This window comes from Chrysochloris asiatica, unplaced genomic scaffold (assembly GCF_000296735.1).
Source record: "Chrysochloris asiatica unplaced genomic scaffold, ChrAsi1.0 scaffold00136, whole genome shotgun sequence".
NCBI classification, from domain to species: domain Eukaryota; kingdom Metazoa; phylum Chordata; class Mammalia; order Afrosoricida; family Chrysochloridae; genus Chrysochloris; species Chrysochloris asiatica.
Genome location: NW_006408654.1, coordinates 427226 through 448697, shown reverse-complemented (window position 1 = coordinate 448697; position 21472 = coordinate 427226). Strand labels below are relative to the sequence as shown.

Sequence of the window (21472 nt, the reverse complement as noted above, 5' to 3'; positions counted from 1 at the left end):
TGCTGTTAGGTGCCATGGAATTGGTTTCAACTCACAGTTACCTTGATAGGGTTTCCAAGGAGCAGCTGGAGGGCGGGGTAGGGGGGCCTTGAACCATCGACTTTGCTTATTCTACAGCACTACACCAGGACTTCATAAATTTACAAAAACCAAAAAAAAAAAAAAGTGAAGCTGCTGGGTTTCACATACCTCATGGAATTTGGTAGCTTGGCTTGGGGCTTTAGGGTCATGTTTTCACAGGATATCCAGTTAATTGGCCAAATAATGTGTTGCTGTTCTACCTCCTAGTTCATTGCTCAGTATCTGAGATCTTAAAGGCTTACTAGCAACTACCAAAGGCACAACAATTGGTCTCTACTCACCTGGAACAACAGAGGAGAATCAAGAATAAGAGGAAGATATGGAATGTGTAGCTAACTGCCTTCATGAACAACTCTTTTGCCAGGAGATGAGCACTGGATGGTGCCCAGCTAACATTACTGAACATTTTCATCAAAGATTCCATAGAAGAATCCTGATCAAAAGGGAGAAATTTTTAATTCTCATGAACACTACACTTTCTGGAGTCACGGAGGATAGATGAATCCCTAAAACTATTGCTCTGAGATAATCTTTGAACTTTAAACCGAAAGTACTACCCTCATAAAGTCTTCTTCAAAAACAACTGAACAATAGTTTAGCTTAATTAATAAAACTAGGTCTGTCTGGAGTGTTATGCTCTTTAAGAACTATCTGGAGTTTCAGTGTGGCACTGTAGGTTAAGCTAACCTCAAGATCAACGGTCAAACCCACCAGCTGATCCTCAGAAACCCTATACAGGGTTGCTATGGGTTGGAATCAACTTGATGGCATGTAACAAGAACTAGCTACATGGGATCAAATTGACAACAACAACTAGGGAAATTAGATGGGCTCCTTAGGTGGCAATAAGTTTATGTTAACAGGGGAGGAATATCTCAGAAACCAATAGTGAGAATAGTTGCACCATTCAACAAATATAATCAATGTCATTAAATTATATATGTAGAATTGTTGAATTGGGGTATGCTTTGCTGTCTATACCCTCAACAACAACAGCAAACCTTAACAGCTATGATTCAGTTAGAACTCAAAAGATGTTTGCTGAATTGATATTCTCTTATCTACTGACTTTAGCCTAGGCTTCTCATTAGTACTGTTTCTGTGTAAAAGATGTTGTTGTTTTGTGCCGTGGAGTGTCAGTTCCGACTCATAGCGACCCTGTACAGGGTTTCCAAGGCTGTATATCTTTACGGGAGCAGAAAGCCACATCTTTCTCCCGCAGAACCGCTGGTAGTTTTGAACTGCTGACCCTGAGGTTCACAGCCCGATTTGTAACCATTACGCTACCAGAGCTCCTGTGTAAAAGATAGCAGGGATTACATTTAGAAATGTTGATTTAAAAAAAATGCTTAACTATATATTTCAAATTGTTTCAATCTTCACACACAGACCAAAGCGTTTACAGCGATGGGTTGCTGTTGAGTGCTGTCAAGTTGGTTCTGACTCAAAGTGACCCGATATAGGATTTCCAAGAAGCAGATGGAGCTTGAACCACTGACCTTGCGGTTAGCAGTCCAGTGTGCATCCTACAGTGCCACACCACTATACTGATATAGTCAAAATTAAATCATATTTACATTGATTTTTACAGATTGGCACAGGAGTTACTTTCATAACTCAACATAACCAATGACCTTGCACACTCTTGAATATTAACTCTGGCAAAAACATAATGAGATCAAAGGTGTCTTAAAGAAAGCACGAGTTATGCATGTGAGTATGTTACCCAGACCCAAGGTCCACTCTATTTCACATGATCTTGCTTTAATAATACAGGTACTTGTGGTGGTCTTTAAGTGTCATCGAGTCAGTTCTGACTCATAGCGATCCTGTATAGGGTTTCTGAGGAGTGCTAGGCCGTAAAAAATCTCTTTTATACCCTTATATACACATGTTTTGGAGTCCTGGTGTGGCACTGAGGATTAATGCACCAGACTGCAAGGTTGGAGGTTCAAGGTCACCAGTCACTCCTCGGAAACCTTGAATAGGGTTGCTATGGGTCAGAATCGACTCGACAGCACTTAACAACATACATATGTTTACAACCCAAGTCTCCATATTTAGACAATCCTTTGCCTACTAAGATTAAATGTCACCGTGAAAGATTATACTTAAATATATATATATATATATATACACACACACACATACACATTAAGAGCTTTTATAACTTAATCCAAATGATACCTATGTGTGAAGTAACCCAGGCACCATGTGGTTATTAGTAAAGTGCAAGTTTTATAACTCTTAATTTACATAATTCAATCAAGATAAAACTTATAGAAATCTATTTTCTATTAAGAACATTTTAAAGAGGAGTAAATAAGAACTCTGAGGTATAAAGAATCAGACATCTTTAATCTTAGCAATTCAACATGCTTCACATATCCACAATGCTTATAACACTGACTTTCAGAATATTCTATAGAACTTAATTTATATAATACAGAGTATGATGAATCTTTAAAGATCATTTATTCCTCATTATACATAAACAAAAAGCTGTTTGATCTTGGGCAAGTTAATTTTCTTACAACTTTATTATTTTTCTCTATTTTGAAAGGGCTAGCCTAGATGATTTCTACCAGTCTTTCTAGTTTTAAAGGTTTTTCTAAAAAACAAAGGCAAACTAGTGAAATACCTTATGAAACTATATGTAATGATGTACCAGGAGAATCAAGAAAAGGAAGAGAATTTACAAGGATGAGAACCTACCTCCTTATCAAGTCCTATATACCAATAACTCACTTAATATGCTACATAATCTGCACAGGGAAGCTGTTTTAGAGCTTCTCATCTAAAAGGGGATTTCAAAAGTTTGTGGAAAAATCTAATTAAAAGATGAAGGAATTTTCCTGTGAACTTTCGGAGGCTCCCTTATATTTGTGCTTGTTGTTAAGTGCTGTCAAGTTGGTTTCAACCCACAGTGACCCTATATAGGGTTTCCAAGTAGCGTCTGGTGAGCTTGAACTGCCGAGCTTGAGGTTTAAACCAACTTTGCAGTGCAGTACGTTAACTGATTCATGGTGACCCCATGTGTAGAAAGTAGAACTATTCCACAGGGTTTTCAAAGCTGTCACCTTTCTGAAGCAGACTGCCAGGCCAGTCTTCAGAGTACTCTAGGTATTAAAATCAACTTTTTAGTTGAGCATGTAACTGTTTGTACCTCCCAGATGCTGCAAAAACCCTCCATTATTGTTCTGAAAGAGTTAACCAGAAGGGCCTTTACATGTATTAATAACAAATAACTGATGATCCTAATCTGACTGTGAAGTTAGTGCAATCAAGTTAACATTCATTTCAAATGCAAGTGTACATTATTTTATTAATACTTGTTATAAAATCCTAAATATAGAGCAGTAGAGTGTTGTTTAAGTGCTGTCTAGTAGGTTCCAACTCATAGTGACTCTCTATATAGGGTTACTGAGGAGCAGCAGGCAGAGTTCAATCACCAACCGACGTCACAACAGGACTAAAGAGTCTTAAGAGATCGTTTTACAGAGGGCACAATTAAAACCACAGGGTTTGCCCATTTTTCACTCAGATTAACTGAGCAGAAATTAATTAGATTGTGGTCTCTTAAACTTTCTGGTCTTCTATTAGGATCTATCGCAGGAAATCGAACTACTCTGCATGACAAAACATCATTACTTTGCAAAGGAAGTATTTACTATAGTAAAATTCACTAAAGGATTAAAAAATAATAATTTAATTTGCCAACTAACCACCACCACTGGCAGCACACATTTTAGAAATATGGTTGGCAAACTTTGCCTAAACTAAGATTCATGGATTACAAAGAAAATCTTGTTTTTAAGACAAAATTGTGGCTGGGTGTTGTTGTTGTTAAGTGCTGTCGAGTCGGTTCCGACCCATAGCGACCCTGTACAGGGTTTCCGAGGGTGTAAATCTTTACGGGATCGCAGCCCGATTCGTAACCAGTGTTTGCTAAATGAATACGTATGCTTACCTAGGAAAGCATCACCATAAATAAACCTGTGTATGTTCAACTCAAATCAAGAAATTTTGAGTTTAACTGCATATTATGATTAATATTCTTAAAAGTGGTCGATTTAAAAACTAATGTTAAGGCTCAAAGGGATGTGAATTTTCGTAAGGTCATATAGTTTAAGAATCTAGCATAACAATTCTGCTTAGCCGTTTTTTGATAAACCGGTTCTTTACTGAGTCTATAAACGGGCGTCCGGATAACATAGTGGTTACGCGTTGGGCAGCTCGCAGTCAGCAATTCGAATCCGCCAGGAAGTGTAAGAGAAAGATGAAGCTCTGTGCTCCCGCAAAGATTTAAGTCTTCGAAACCCTAGTATGGTCACCATGAGTCGAAATGATTCGACAGCACACCACCACCATCATCATGAAAAAAATTTTACTCTTAAATTTGCTTTTGATTCACTAAATAATTTGGAAGAAACAAATCTAAAGGAGAGACTAAACTGATTCAGCAAATTAAATGTTGCATTCATGTTGGCAATCAGGGAACTAAGGCATTATGCTAAATCTTGTACACACATAGTAACTATCATCAAAGCGTTCTTTCTCTACTTTCTCAGTTCAAAAGGTATGCAGGAGAATTTGCTTTCACCAAAAAAGAAGAAAAAAAAAAAAAATGACCCCGAGAAACTAGAGCTGCGGCTTTGCACTACCTCTAAAAACCTGGAGAAGCTCGTTAAGGGAATTTTCCAAGACCGATCCAGGGTCAAGCTACATCCTGGCGGGCAAGAACACGTCCCCTCTCGGGCCTTCAGCGCGGGGAGGGCCCACGAGGGCAGAGCCCGGAGTCCGGAAACCCGCGGCTCCAGGTCCGAGGTGGGGCAGGCGCGGTGGAGGAGGTACCCTCCCGCGAGGCCAGCAGGGAAAGCGCCGGAGGCTCCGGCGCCCATTTTGTCCCCGGCCTCCGCACTTCCCGCCGCGTCCCCCGGGCCACGCAACCGACGCTAGGCCTGGAGCCAGCTCCTGGCCGCGGTCCCGTATCCCGCAGACGTGCTAGGCCGCGGCCTCCCGGCCAGACGCCCAGGCCCGCCCACTCCTCTGGACGCAGAGCCGGCCTTTGCCTCTTCACAGCCCCACCGGCCCGAGGCCTCACTGCCGCAGCTCCCGGCTCCAACCCCCTACTGCCTCCTCCCAGCACACCCCGCCCAGGACTCAGCCACGGCTCGCGGGCTGCAGCCTCCTCACTCCTACCTGCCCACCTGGGCCTTTCCCTCTCGGCTCCCCGGGGTCCAGTCCTAATAGCCTGCAGGCACGACCCTCACCGCCCGCTCCAGCCCCGCCCGGCCGTACCCCCCAGCAAACAGATGCACCAGCGTGTCCCTCTGGCTCATTCTCTCTCCCGCATGTCCTCCGGGCTCTGAGGCAGGGCACAGATCTGGTCGCCCGCGACGGCCGGAGGCTTCCACCCCGTACTGGAGACGTAAAGCGCCTCAGAGACGGCGAGGGAAGCGGGCCGAGACGCGGTTGCAGGAAGCAACCGGCGCAGCCCTCCCCGCGGCGCTCCTGCCGCGCCGCCTCCAGCTCTAACTCCGCGCTCACAACCGAGCCTAAGAGCCGCTCCACGGAGGGGGTGGGGGATGAGGATATGAATATTCGGATGACCCTGCCATAAACAGAGGCTCCCATTGGCCCGTGACTCGTTGACGTTACGCGGCAAGCATGCCTCTTTCACGTGATCACTAAGGGGTTTCTCAATGAAAAGGGCCGCGAGGTGGGGCCAGAGCGCGTGCAGGGAGGGTAGTAGGTCGCCGCGCCCTCGCACCTAATCCACGGGCTCGCGAGGCTGCACGGACCTGCGCAGGCGAACTATAGGACCGCGCGTTACGGTCCTGGTGGTCGCGTAGAAGTCTCTTGGGGAGTGAGGGACTTTTACATTCTAGTAATTACTCTTCTCTCAAGCGTGGCAACAATAGTGAGGTTGGCTCTGGACCGAGCTGTGCATAATAAGGTCGCTATGAGTTGGCACTGACTAGATATCATCAAACAACAACAATTACTCTTCCTGGTGTCTGCCTCTGAGTAACAATCCCACAATGCATACAAGAGTACTCGTGGCAACAATGCTTCTAATAAACATAGGTAGACGCGTGGGGCCTTGGTAGGTCAATGGTAGAATTCGCTCCTTCCAGGACTCCTGGTGTGGTGCTATAGGATCAGCACGTAACCGCAAACCGCAAGGTCAGCAGTTGAAACCCACCAACTACTCCTTGGAAACTCTATGCGAGTCAGGACCGACTCAACAGCACTTAACAATAAAGCGTCTAGCTAACTGTAACAGGAATGGAGAAATAAATCATGGAGCATTTCTACTATGAAATATTTGTGATTGTGACAAGGAGTAAGATATATCCATATAGAAAAACCTTGCAAGCTTAAGTAAGTAAAAAAAGGCAAATTGAATTAAAAGCATGTTGTAGAAAACATAAAGAAAACTAGCCTTAACTCATTGTTTTGACAAACGAATGTTTCTTATATGTAAACATAAGAATGTCAAAAACTAAGAGAAAATGTTTTATTTTTTTCATGACATGGTGGTTAAATATTTAAAAGTTTTGTTCATTATTAATTCTAAGGTATGGAATAGTACAGAAAATAACTAATGTTAGTATTTTTTACTTGGTTTATCTCATCACTGTCTTTACACCTGCAATATCTTTCCATCCTTTCCCACCTACTATCCTTCTACCCTTCCCACTATTCAAGGCCCACCTTACTTTTCTTCCAGGACCACTTCCTCCATGAAGTCTTCCTTGGTTGCCTCAGCCAGTCATGATCATTTCCTGCTCCTAAATTCTTACAACATCTAGACTCTGGATTCCACTGTGTGTTGATCGATTTCACAGTAAATAATCATCTTTTAAATGGGGAGAAGAGTACCCACCTCTCAAGTTAGCTGAAAGGATTAAATGGTTTAAAATATGTTAAAGTATGTAAAGCACCTATGTAAGTGCTAGCTAGAATTAGTGGTGGTAGTGTTTTGCTGCCTTGTGTTTTCAATAACAAAATATTTCTTGGGTATTTGCTAATGTGCCAGGCTATGAGCTAAATCGGGTGGAGAATGCTGGGCCTGTGAGCAGTATAAGGCCCATGAACTCATGTGTTCTGGCCTGCCAAGGCAGCTACAGTTCCAGCCATCACATTAGGGGTGAGTTAATTAAATGTTTGACCAAATATAGCAGGCGAATTTTTCAATTGACAATTTTGTATGGGCCACGAATTATGCTATACATTTTGGCAGAAACAAAGATTCCCCACCCCTCAGCTAAATAAATGCTTTATACCCTTAATAAACTCTCACAACTACCATAAAAGATAAGCAGAACCCCTAGCTTGGACATGAGGAAACTGAGGTTTAGAATCATTAAGTAACTTGCCCAACATTTCCCAGTTCATACAGGAGGAACTTGGATTATTATTTTTTTAACCCAACAGAAACCCTCTGATTCCAGGACTTCAAGAAGTAATAGTTGGCAACAGAAAAGTAGAGAATTGACATCCTTCCCTCTTTCACCCATACTTCTCAAAAGCCATTGCATTAATATTTGGAGACTATGTCTTTCTTTTCTGGAGCAGCTTTGTTGTTGCTGTTGTTGTTAAGTACCATGGAGTCGGTTCCGACTTATAGTGACCCTGCACAGGGTTTCGGAGTTTGTAAATCTTTACGGGAGCAGAAGTCCTCATCTTACTCCTGCAGAACAGCTGGTAGTTTCGAACTGCCAACCTTGAGGTTAGCAGCCCAATTCGTAACCACTACCCTACCAGAGCTCCTTGGGATATAATTCACATACCATCCATTTACGGTTTAGTATTTAGTGTTGTAGGAGTCCTGGTGTAGCACTGTGAGTTAAAGCACTGCACTGCAAGGTTGGTTTGAACCACAAGGTCAATGGTTCAAGCTCACCAGCCACTCCTGGGAAGCCCTATACAGGGTTACTATGGGTTGGAAACAACTCAGCGGCACTGAACAACAACAACAATTTAGTGATTTCAGTGTATTCACATAGTTGTGCAACCATTTTGCTGTTGCTCTTAAGTCCCGTCGAATTGGTTCTGTGCAATCATTCTAGTTTTTATCACTCAAAAAAAGATTCTTTACTCATTATCACTCATTTCTCTTTCTCCTCTTCTCCACAGGCCCTGGGATTCACTAATCTACTTTCTGTCTCTTTAAGTTTGTCTCTTCTAGACATTTCATAAATCATACAATACATGGCCTTTTATGACTGATTTCTTTTGCTTAGCATAATGTTTTCAAGATTCATCCATTCTGTAGCATGTCTTGGGGTTCCATTTCTTTTTATGACTTGATAAGAGTCATTGTATATAAATATATTCATCTGATCTATTCATTGGTTGATGGATATTGGGCTGTTTCCATTTTTTTTCGCTATTTGTGAATAATGCTATCAACATTTGTGTCCAGGCTTTTGTGTGGACAAATATTTTCAATTCTCTTGGGTATATTCCTTTGAATGGAATTGCTGGTGATATAGTAAGGAGCTCTGGTAGCATAGTGGTTACAAATCGGGCTGCGAACCGTAAGGTCAGGGGTTCGAAACTACCAGCCGCTCCTCGGGAGAAAGACGAGGCTTTCTGCTCCCGTAAAGATTTACAGCCTCGGAAACCCTGTACAGGGTCGCTATGGGTCGGACCAGCCGCTCCTCGGGAGAAAGACGAGGCTTTCTGCTCCCGTAAAGATTTACAGCCTCGGAAACCCTGTACAGGGTCGCTATGGGTCGGAACCGACGACGGCACTTAACAACAACAACAACAACATAGTAACTCTTCGTTTAACCTCTTGAGGAACTGCCACTCTTTTTCCATTTTAGGTGTGTTTCTTTTTAAATTATTTAACCTAGTGAATCCAATTTCCATTTAATGGAATTCTCAAAACGGGGACATTTATAGCTATTCCCATAGTGAATGTCTTAGGTTAGGCTTTCAAGAGAAGCAAACCCAGTGAAACATATATATGTATATATATGAAGAGAAGTATATTCTCTTACAGCTATAGAGTCCCAGGTCCTCAGCAGAAGAGAGAGAAGGAGTCCCTCCTGTGTGTCCATTACATTGGGAGCAGACCACACCCCAGAGAAACATCCCTTTAATTGATTGGCTGCTCATAGCCGTTCATCAAAGTGTCATCACCTGGGAAATAAATACATCCCAACTGTTAAACCTCTAGAAATCCTGACCTAATCAAGTTGACACAGAAATGTAACCATTACAGTAAATGATAACAATTCTTAATGTTAACTGTTGGCCTGACTCCAAAGTCTGTACTTATATACTCATTCTACATCACTTCAATCATTTTCTGAATGATTTAGAAGGAAAGCTCTATTTCCTACCAAAAAAAGAAAACAAAGGAACAAAATACTTTTTGATGACCATAAGATATTATGCCCAAGATAAAATGTGGACTCACATCCAAACCCCAAATGTACAGTCAAAAGTGTTATTGTTGTTAAGTGCCATCAAGTTGATTCCAACACATTTTGTTGTTGTTAGGTGCCATTGAGTCGGTACCAACTCATAGTGACCTTATGCACAGCAGAACAAAACATTGCCCAATCCTGGGCCAACCCCACTATTGTTGCCACGCTTGAGTCCATCGATATTGACACTTGGCCAATCCATCTCGTTGGGGGTCTTCCTCTTTTTCTCTGACCCTCCACCCTACCAAACATGATATCCTTCTCCAGTTACTGGTCCCTCCTGACAATATGTCCAGAGTATGAGAGACAAAGTTTGGCCATCTTGGCCTCTAAGGAGCACTCTGGCTGCACTTCTTCCAAAATGGATCTATTGGTTCTTTTGGCAGCCCACGGCACTTTCAATATTCCCCTCCAACACCATAACTCAAAGGCACCAATTCATCTATGGTCTTCCTTATTCACTGTCCAGCTTTCGCATGCATATGAGATTATTGAAAATACCATGGCTTGGGTCAGGTGCACCTTAGTCCTCATCTTTGCTCTTGAATACTTTAAAAAGGTCTTGTGCAGCAGATTTGCTTAATGCGATACGTGGTTTGATTTCTTGACTGCTGCTTCCATGAGTGTTGATAGTTGATCCAAGAGGAATGAAGTCCTTGACAACTTCAATCTTTTCTCCATTGATAAGAATGTTGTTTATTGGTCCAGTGGTGAGGATTTTTGTTTTCTTTACATTGAGATGTAATCCATACTGAAGGCTGTGCTCTTTGATCTTCATCAGTAAATGTTTTAAGTCCTCTTCACTTTCAGCAATAAAGGTTGTATCATCTCCATATTGTCAATGAGTCTTCCTCCAATCCTGATGCCACATTTTTCTTCATAGAACCCAGCTTCTCAGATGATTTGCTCAGCATACAGGTTGAATAAATATGGTGAAAGAATGCAACCTTGTCACACACCTTTCTTAATTTTAAAACATTCAGTGTTCACATGTTCTGTTCAAACAACTGCCTCTTGGTCCAGGTACAGATTCCTCATGAGCACAATTAAGTGTTCCGGAATACTCATACTTTGCAATGTTGCCCATAACTTGTCATGATCCATACAATCGAAAGCCTTTGCATAGTCAAACATCTTTCTGATATTCTTTGCTTTCAACCAACATCTGTTGGACATCAGCAATGATATCCCTCGTTCCACGGCCTCTTCTGAATCTGGCTTGAACTGCTGGAAGTTCTCTGTCAATGTATGATTGTAGATGTTTCTGTATTACCTTTAGCAAAACTTTACTCACATGAGATATCAAAGAGATTGTCCAAAGATTTCCACATTCTGTTGGGTCACCTCTCTTTGGAATGGGCACAAATACGGATCTCTTCCAATCAGTCAGCCAGACAGTTGTCTTCGAAATTTCTTGGCAGAGATGAATGAGTGCCTCCTGTGCTGCCTCATTTTCTTGAAAGATTTCAATTTTTATTCCATCAGTTCCTGGTACCTTGTTCTTTGCCAATTCCTTCAATGCACCTTGGACTTCCTCCCTAAGTATCATTGGCTCTTGATCATATGCTATCTCTTGAAATGGTTTTATATTAACCATTTCCTTTTGGTACAGTGACTATGTGTATTCCTTCCATTTTCTCTTGATGCTTTCTGCATCAGTCAATAATTTGCCCAGAGAATCTTTCAATAACCAAAGTCGAGGTTTGAATTTTTTCTTCAGTTCCCCCAGCTTGAGAAATGCTAACCGTGTTCTTCCTTTTTGGTTTTCTGATTCCAGATCTTTGCAAATTTTATTGTAATATTTGGCTTTATCTTCTTGAGCTGATCTTTGAAATTTTCTGTTTAGCTCTTGGACCTCCTCATTTCTTCCATTTGTTTTAGCATCTCTACGCTGGAGAGCAACTTTTAGTGTCTCTTCTGACATCCATTTTGAACTTTTCCTTCTTTCTTGTCTTCTCAATGACTTTTTGCTTTCTTCATGTATGATGTTCTTGATGTCATCCCACAACTCTTCTGGTCTTAGGTCTTTAGTGTTTAATGTATCAAATTTGTTCTTCAGATGATCTCTAAATTCAGGTGGGGTATATTCAAGGTAATATTTTGGCTCTTGTGGACTTGTTTTCATTTTCTTCAGCTTCAGTTTGAATTTGCATATGAGTAATTAATGGTCTGGTTCCACAGTCTGCCCCTGGCCTTGTTTTGACTGATGATATGGAGCTTTTCCATCGTCTCTTTCCACAGATGAAGTCAATTTGATTTGTATGTATTCTGTCTGGTGAGGTCCATGTATATAGTGTTTGTTATGCTGTCTAAAGAAAGTGTTTGAAATGAACAAATCATTGGTTTTGCAGAATTCTATCATGCATTCTCCAGAATCATTTCTACCACCAAGACCATATTTTCCAAGGACTGATCCTTCCTCTTTGCTCTCAACCTTTGCCATCCAATCACCAGTAATGAGCAATACATCTTGATTGCTTGTTTGATCAATTTCAGATTGAAGAAGTTGGTAGAATTCTTCTATTTCATCCTCACTGGCTTTAGTGGTTGGTGAGTAAATTTGAATAGTAGTGGTATTAACTGGACTTCCCTGTAGGTGCATGGATATTATCCTATCACAGACAACATTGTACCTCATGACTGATCAGATGTTCTTTTTGACGATGAATGCAACACCATTTCTCTTCAGTTTGTCATTCCCAGCATAGTAAAACATGTGGTCATCAGATTCAAAATGGCCAATACCAGTCCATTACAGCTCACTAATGCCTAAGATATTGATGTTTATGTGTTCCATTTCATTTTTGACAACTTCCAATTTTCCCAGATTCATACTTGGTAATTCCATGTTCCGATTTTCAGTGGATGTTTACAGCTGTTTCTCTTCATTTTGAGTTGTGCCCCATCAGCAAATAAAGGTCCCGCAGGCTTTTCTCCCATGAGCTTTACTCCATTCATGTTATCTTGGTCAACTATACTTTGAGGAAGCAGTTCTTCCCCAGTTGCATTTTGAATGCCTTCCAACCTGAGGTGCTCATTTTCCGGCACTATACCTGACAGTGTTTCTCTGCCATTCATAAGGTTTTCAATGACTAAAGATTCAGAAGTAGTTCATCACTCTTTCTTTGTCTGGAAGCTCATCTGAAACCTGCCCACCATAGGTGACCCTACTGGTTATTTAAAATACCATTGGTATAGCTTTCAGAATCATAGCAACTCACAAGCCACTACAGTACGACAAACTGACAGATGAGTGGTGGCCATTTGGTTTTAAGTGGAAACTGTCACTTTAAATTTTGAGGAGATCTGTGCGCATGCATAGTAGAACCCTCCAGGGGTGGTAGTAGGGTATCCATTCGCTCCGGCATCCCCTCTAGTCACCAGAATAGATAGCGAGAGACCAATGAACAGATAACAAAAATGAATATCCACACCTGTATCTCCGCGATTCTGTCAGGCGCTCATGGCTGTTCTGATCCTTCCCCTGCTTGGTCTCTCCCAAGATGATGGCTCCAGGAATAGCTGAGCATCTTGAATTAGAAAGCAATGGATTTCTTGATTCTGCTACAAATTCCTCTAGCTGTAAGCCTTTCAAGCTTCTAAATATTCCTTTATATGTGGTTCAGAGTTCTAGCACCATCCCCTGAGCCTGCTTAGTCCGGTATTCTGTGTTGTTGCTGACAGAGATATTCACTGCACATCTACCTGATCTGCCATCTTGATTGTATCAAGGAACACATAGGGACCCTGTATAATGTTCCCAAGGAGCAGCTAGTGGATTTGAACCACCAACATTGTGGTTAATAGTCCAGTGCTTATCCTACAGTGTCACACTAGGAGTTAGAAGTATCGTTGCTTTCTTATGCAGCTTTGATCTGTCATTGAATTGCTTCTCCCATGAGCCACTTTGTGAAGAACTTATATTCAATAATGGTTAATGGTTCTTAGATACGATTTACAGTATGAAAGTTTATAGAGATAGCACTGAATACAGATAAGAGGCTTGTGATAGTAAGGGTTTGTGTCAACTTGACTGGGCCATGATTTTCAGTGGTTTGGCACCTGTGATACAGTTATCCCCATAATGAGACGTAATACAATGTAATTGACTCTGTGATGAGCAGCCAATCAATTCAAAGAATGCTTCCTCAGAGTATGTGGCCTGTTTCCAACATATTAGACATTAAGGCAAAGCTTGCTTACTTTCTGATGCATCGGAGTCATCCTTTGACCTCTGGTTCTTTGGATTTGAGCCAGTGTCCTGCTCTATTATCTGCAAATCCTGGAAGCTATCAACTGCCTGCCTATCTGCCTGTCAGATCTACCTGTCTGCCTATCTGTCAGTCTTAGTTCTTCTGACCCAGACTCGAGACTTTCCCACCTCTACAATTGTGAGCCATTTCCTTGATATAAACTTCTTTATATATACGTACATATATAAGTTTTACAGGTTTTGCTTTTGTAGAGAACCCAGCCTAAGACAGGGCTGTACTTGTAAATATGAATCTTTACATAGTGAATTATCAGTTTGCTTTGAGGAAACACTCGTGTGGTGTTGTAGGATAAGCACTAGACTGCTACCCACAAGATTGGTGGTTCAGACCCATCAGTCACTCCTCAGAAATCCTATAAAGGATTGCTATGAGTCACAATAGATTCAATGGCACTGAACAACAACAACATTCCTCAGGACCCAATTCAACCCAATTCAAATAACCCAATAACCCAAAGTACCTATTCCTACCTTCCAGGTGAAGAGAATTAGAAGGTGTGGAGGCCTTTGTAATGAAGACATAGATTTCCTTGCAATAAGGGTGTAATGAACACCTTTTATCTTATTTTTGATTTAGACAATGCCTGAGAGCTCAACATTGTGGTTGAAGTCTGTATTACCGAAACAGTACATTGCTTCCCACTTAAGAGGAAGCCCAGGTGGTGCAATGGATTAAGTGGGTTAAACATTGAACTTCTAACCTCAAAGTTGGTGATTCTACCCCCGTAGCCACTCCTCAGCAGAAAGATGAGGCTGTCTGCTCCTGTAAAGTTTTAGAGTATTAGAAGTGCTACTGAACAGTTCTACTCTGATCTATAGAGTTGGCATTGACTCAGTGGCAGTGGGTTCCTATTTAAGAACCCACCTACGTGCATTATTATTGATACTTTCTTTGAAATCCAATTTACCTGTTGGCATTAGCATCTTTTAATATTGACTCTTTGTTTTCATTTAACAATAAATTCCATTATCTTATAATTACATTTTTTCTCATGAACTTTTTGAAGCCCCGTTGCATGAACTGATTCCTCACATATTGACATAGCTAGGTTTGAAAGACAAGTTATTATGCAAAAATAGGGGTTGTGCAAAACTGGAGGATGTCCACATCAGATCACAAAATGGAGGATGAGTACATCATTACATAACTGCCAAATTACATCACTACATAACTGCCAAACCAGAGAATCATAGACCAGCCAGGCTGACATGTAACCTTAACTATCATGACCAGCATTACTCTCCTAACACCTTGGTGTTCATTACCAGCAGACATACATCATTACTGTGCAAAACGGATAGTACCCAAAGCTCATCCAGTAGTACAGATGCAGCAGTACTTACAGAGGGGACTACCAGAAATTCAAGTCAGATTCAGAAGAGGATGTGGAACAAGGGATATCACTGCTGATTTCAGATGGATCTTGGCTAGAACTAGAGATTGCCAGAGATGTTTACTTCTGCTTTATTGATTAGGCAAAGACATTCGACTGTATGGATCATAGCAAAGCATAGGTAACATTGTGAAGAATGGATATTCTAGAATACTTCATTGTGCTGATGAGGAACTTAAACATAGACAAAGATGCAATTGTTTGATAAACAAGGGTATATCGAATGGTTTAAAATCAGAAATGTGTGCCAGGGTTGTATTCTTTTACCATGCTTACACAATGTGTATTCTGAGCAAATAGTACGAGAAGGTGGATTATTGAAGAACATGGCACCAGAATTGGAGGAACATGGCCATATGCAAATGATACAACCTTACTTACTTAAAGTGAAGAGGATTTAAAATACTTACTGATGAAGATCAAAGACTATAGCCTTCAGTATGGATTGTATTTCAATGTTTCACATCTTAGGGTTAGGATACTTTAGTCACCTGAAGCCCAAAAGTGTACTCAATATTTTCTTTCCTTTGCAGCACCTGGCACCAAGTTAACCCTGGGTCAAAACCCCAGCATCAAGGGTCACTGGTTGAAAGGATAGATTTCTGGTTTGGCAGCAATGATGTGGGATGCAACACCTGACAAATATTTGGTGAGAGAGAGAGAGAGACATAGAGATATAATAGATATAACAGCTTCATTTTACTCTTGAGCCTGGAACGGGGAGAACCAGTTCAGCAGCTTTTCTGTTCCTTGTCCAGCCTTCATTTCATGCCATGCCCTCTTACTCTCTTAGGAGTTGGGTGAATAGAGAGAAATAGCTAGCAGGATGGGGAGTCTCATTGTACTTGGGGTTGGGCTTAAAGTTCATTGCTGGAAGGGAGAGCTCCTAACCCATAGTCAGAATTACCTTGGAAAAGCCTTTCAATCTCCCAGAAATATGGGACACTAAGATATTTCTGTTACTTAATTTTGTTTGTTTGTTTTTTACTTAATGTTTTTTATAGTCTGTATTGTTGTTGGAGTCCTGGTGTGGTGCTGTAGGATAAAGATTGGTTTGAGCCACAAGTTGGCAGTTCATACCCTCTAAGTGCTCTTGGAAACCCTATGTTGTTGTTAAATGCCATAGAGTTGCTTCCGACTCATAGCAACCCTGTTTAGAGTTAATGAGGAGCGGCTGGTGAGGTTGAAACGTCAACTTGTGGTTCAAATTGACCTTGCTGTCCAGTGCTTTATCCTACAGCACCACACCAGGAATTCTTGGAAATCCTGTACAGGGTTGCTATTGTTGTTAAGTGCCATTGGGTCAGTTTCAACTCATAGTGATCCTGTATAGGGTATCCAAGGAGTGGCTGGTGGGCTTATACCATCAACCTTATTGTTAACAGTCCAGTGCCTAACCTACAGCAAGGTCTAACAACCATACTGGGACTCCTCAGTTAATTCTTCAGTGTCATCCTCCAGGATGTTAGTGAAGGCTTCATCACCCAATTGTTTGGCTTAAGTGAAATGGTTTGATTTTCATCCTTTTCTACATTGGGAAGAACAAAATTGTTTTCACAGACTTTCCACAACTTCTGCTTCCAAATGAGCTAGAGTAACAGGGATTGACCACAGACTTTGGTATGGGTTGCATCTCAATGCAAAGAGAACAAAAATCCTCATCACTGGACCAATAAAAAATATCCATAAAAATTGAGAAAAGATTGAAGGTGTTAAAGACTTCATTTTGCTCAAATCAACCATCAACACTCATGGAAGCAGCAGTCAAGAAATCAAATGACGTATTGCATTAGTCAAATCTGCTGTACAAGACTTCTTTAAAGTGTTGAAGAACAAAGATATAAGTTTGAGGACTAAGGTGTGCCTGACCCAAGCCATCGTATTTTCAGTAACCTCATATGCATGCAAAAGTTGGACAGTGAATTAGGAAGACTGTAGAAGAATTGATGCATTTGAGTTATGGTATTGGAGGAGAATAGTTAAAGTACCATGGACTGCCAAAAGAACAGATTTGTGTTAGAAGTACAACCAGAATGCTCCTTGGAAGCTAGGATGGCAAGACTTCGTCTCTCATACTCTGGACATATTGTCAGCAGGGACCAGTCACTGGAGAAGAATATTATGTTTGCTGAAGTGGAGAATCAGAGAAAAAGAAGAAGATCTCTTATAAGATGGATTGGCATAGTGGCCTCAGGTATAGCAACGATTGTGAGGTTGGTGCAGGACCAGACAATGTTTCATTTTATTGTGCATAAGGTTACTTTGAATCAGTACCAACTCAGTGGCATCTAAAAACAACAACAAGGATTGGAAACAACAGAAAAATTATATGAAACAATGGTTTTAAAGGCACTGGTCATAAGGCAGTGAAGGACAGTGATCCCTGAGAGATGCAAAACAGACAACGTGGGTCATACAATTGCCTGGATAGAGTTCTCAACATGGCCCAGGAAAAAGGAACCCAAGTGAAGCCTGGCAGACTCCCTGGATTGAGGACATGTAGCCAAGAGTCCAGGGTGAATTAAGGTAATTAGGGTTTGTGAGACAGAGTACCAGAGAGGAGGGAGATACCCAGAAAGAGAACTCCAGAAATCTAGTGTCTCCTTTGAGTTTCCCGCTGAACTTGATTAGCACATGCATATGAAGAAATTTCCTGATGGAAGGAAAGAATCTCCTCAAAAGATTAGAGAAGGAATGTACCTGCACACGGTCAGGAAGAGTGCTTGTTCCCACCACCCAGATGGAAAACCTTATAAATCAAATAATGAGCCATGGGTACACTAAGTAAGGTTTCCCCTAGTAGCCCTAGACTAAACCTTGTTCTAGTCCTGACTAACAAATCCTCAAAATCTGAAAGGAGAAAACTGTTTCCAATTAACTGCATTCCAGAACAAAACTCAACAATATTTTTAGAATTACAGAAATACCCAGTGTCCAAAAAGATAAAATTCAGACTGTCTGACATCCAGCTAAAGATTACCAGAGATTCAAAGAAGCAAGAAATTATAATACATATTCTTATACTGTATATAAAGCAATATAGTGTCATTTGAAAGTGGACTGTGATAAGTTAAAGATTAGTACTATAAACTCTGAAACACCCACTAAAAGAGCAAAGCAAAGAGTTAAGCTAATAAACCAATAAAGGAGATAGAAGAGAATCATAAAAAATACATAATTTTTTGTAAAGGCAGAAAAGGAGGAAAAGGGGAAGGAAAACCAAATGGGACTCCTGAAGATATTTTAATGCCTGAATTATCTTGTGAGTCCTCGTTGTTTTGGTCCTGTGGGAAAAAGTTCAGATACCTTTCAGGGCATTCAAAAACACTCTTCTCTTCCAGACCCACTGCTTTACCAGGAGATGGGTTCCCTCCTGCCTTCATGGTTTTATACAGGCCACAGCTTAAACGCAGGCCTTCGTTGTCATCACAACGTCTTCCTTACACCCAGTTAGTCTTTCTCCCTCCAATCCATTCTTCACAGTTTTGCCAGAGCAATCTTTCACATTATCTGACCATGCATACATTCATATGCCCTGATAAAAGGCCTAGAGGTTGGAGAGAGAAATTTCAACTCTCTTTACTTGGCATTCAGGCTTTTCATGGTGAATTCCTGTCTGTTTTTTCCTTCCTACCCTTTCCTGCAAACACAGGTCACTGAACTCCTGCTGATGCCCACACTCACACGGCTGTTCCACTCTCTGGACTTTTAGACATGCCACACCCTCTGGAACACCTCTCTCCCCTCCTTTGTGTTTCCACAACTTTGTGTGGACCTCTGCAGACCTCAGGCTCATGAGCTCCCTAAGGGCAGGATTCCTGCATTAAGCATCCCCAGGTTGGCAATCATTTCAAATATGACTTTGTAGTTTCTTTGGCACTTGGCATTGTGGACATTCAATAAATATTTTCCCTGTGGCTACTGTGTGCCGGGCACTGCCCTAGAAAATCAACAAGACAGACAGAGTTCCACTTTTAGCCAACATATATCCTTACATAAGACACGATATGCTGATTAACAAAGAATGTGATTTCCTATTGGGAGATTACTGTGAATGGAAAACATAACAGGAGGTTGTAGTTTAGATTGAGTGGTTGGGGACATGCTCTCTGAGGACATGACATTTATGATAAGAATGACAAGGAGGAACCAACTAGGGTTGCATTCCAAGAAAGGAGGGAAGCACATTCCCAGGAATTTCAATTACAAAGGCCCTGAGTGAGTTTAAGGAACAAAGGTAAATCCAGGGAGGGGGCAACTGCAGAGTGAGCAAGGGGAAAGGCTAGTTTGAGATTATGTTGAAGAAGTAGCAGGGGCCAGCCAGGTCATGTAGGCACTTGTAGGTCATTGGATTTTATCCTGAGAAGATAAAAACAATGGACAGTGTGAGGACCTAGTTTTTCATTTCAAAAGATCACTCTGATAATGTATGGAAACTAGATGATGGAAAAGTAAAGGAGAAAACAGGCAATTATTGCAGATAGTGGCTTACAAAGGAGTAGATATTTTCTGTTGGATGTTGGGTTGGGATGGGATGAAGGGATGAAGAGAGGCGAGTCAATAGGAAGAAGGTAGAAAGTACATGGTACCTTTATTAAAGTGTAATTTTTTATCAAAATTCATGATCACAGTGGGTAGGTAGTGCCAAACTAGTAACACTTTCCATGAGTAGAGCAAGGCTAATTAGTCTTGGATGACGTGATTGGAATAATAAGTGCTGTTTACTGAGTGTTTCCTATGTGCTTTATATGCAGAGTTTCAGTTCATCTCATGACCATCCCTCAAGTGGGGATTACCACCATTATTTTAGAATCAGAGCATGAAATGCCCCAATTCCCACCTGACACCTTCTGTGCCCCACTCTTTCCTCTCCCTGGACATTTCCTGATGCTGCTGTTCGCAGACTCAGAGAAGGGCAGTGGCCACCTCCATTTACACTGTGCAGCAGAGCCTCCTGAATCAGGTATGCCAACAGAGCCAGCCCAACGGTGGAGACCTGAGGCTGCAGCGCTCATGTAGGTCTTAATAGAGTGGTTCAACTAGAGTTAATTTCATATTTTATTAATTTGTTTTCTATGAATTATTCATCATGAACTCTTGCCAACACAAAGTCTATGCATCAGTGTATGAATTACTTAAACTTAGGGCATTCCTGAAGGTACTGAGTTCTGTGTCATTATTCACTTCTCTGTTCCACCAGAGATAACCACTCTGCCCATTTTGAGGAAAACTATGAACTTATTTTTATTATTTATTTTATCATTTTATTGTCACGGGTGAAAGTTTGCAGAGCAAATTCATTTACCATTGATCATTATACACATTTTGTTTTGTAATATGAGTTGCAATAGTCTCAACGTAATAGCGCTATTCCCACTTCTTCTCTGAGTTCCTGGTTTCCATTCACACTTCTTTCCTACCTATTTTCTTTCTGAACTTTGTTTTTGAGCAAATGCTGCCGTTTTGGTCTTCAATGGTTAATTTATTTGTTCTGAGGGTTAACATTCCTCATGGGTGTTATTGTTCAATGAATGCCATTGTTGTTAAGTGCCATTGAGTTAGTTCCAACTCCTAGCAACCTTGTGTTGGGTTTCTGAGGAGCAACTGGAAAGTTAGAACTGCTGACCTTGAGGTTCAAACCAATTTTGCAATCCAGTGTTACTCCTACAGCACCACACCAGGATTCCATTGTATAGACCTGTTTATTGTTTGGCTGAAAGGTGTTCTCTAGGAGTGGGTTCAATTCCAGATTTGAAGGGTGACTTTTTTTTTTTTTTAACTTTTATTGTGAATTGAGTGTAGATTTACAGAGCAGACCATTCATTTTACATTCAACCAATCATACAGTTTGCTTCATTTCAATGATTGAAGTCCCCTCAGTGTAATTTCACTTATCCTACTTCCTCCCTATGATTCCTGTTTCCATTCCTCTTTTCCCAACTCTTCTGAATTTCATCCTTTGGTAAATGCTGTCCTTTTGATCCCGAATGGTTGACCATTCCATGACATGTACACCTCACAAGTGTTGTGGTGGCTGGTGGTGGCTGTGTGCCGTGGAGTCGGTTCTGACTCATAGGGACCCTGTACAGGGTTTATAGTCTCCCTTATTTCCTGCTTGGCTGAAAACTGAGCCACAGAGGTGAGTTCAGTTCCAGACCTGAAGGGTGATCAAAGGCCGTAGTCTTGGGTTCCTCCAGTCACTTTATAACCAAGAAACCCCATCTTTTTTTTTCTTTAATGTTTTATTGTGAATTATGTGATAGTTTACATGGGAG

General features: G+C 41.2%; 1 protein-coding gene across 3 annotated transcripts in view; it reads right to left on the bottom strand.

Annotated features, from left to right (window-relative positions):
- SLC25A36 (solute carrier family 25 (pyrimidine nucleotide carrier ), member 36) overlaps positions 1–5628 on the bottom strand; it is a 37055-nt gene extending 31427 nt beyond the window's left edge. Inside the window, exon 1 of one of the 3 annotated variants that reach the window (XM_006869840.1) lies at positions 5383–5628. In XM_006869840.1, coding sequence (XP_006869902.1) covers positions 5383–5423 — 41 coding nt within the window. In that variant the 5' untranslated portion in view covers positions 5424–5628. The remainder of the gene's footprint in view (positions 1–5382) is intronic. The other 2 variants (XM_006869839.1, XM_006869841.1) reach the window with 2 other exon arrangements.
- Between the last annotated feature and the right edge of the window lie 15844 nt (positions 5629–21472).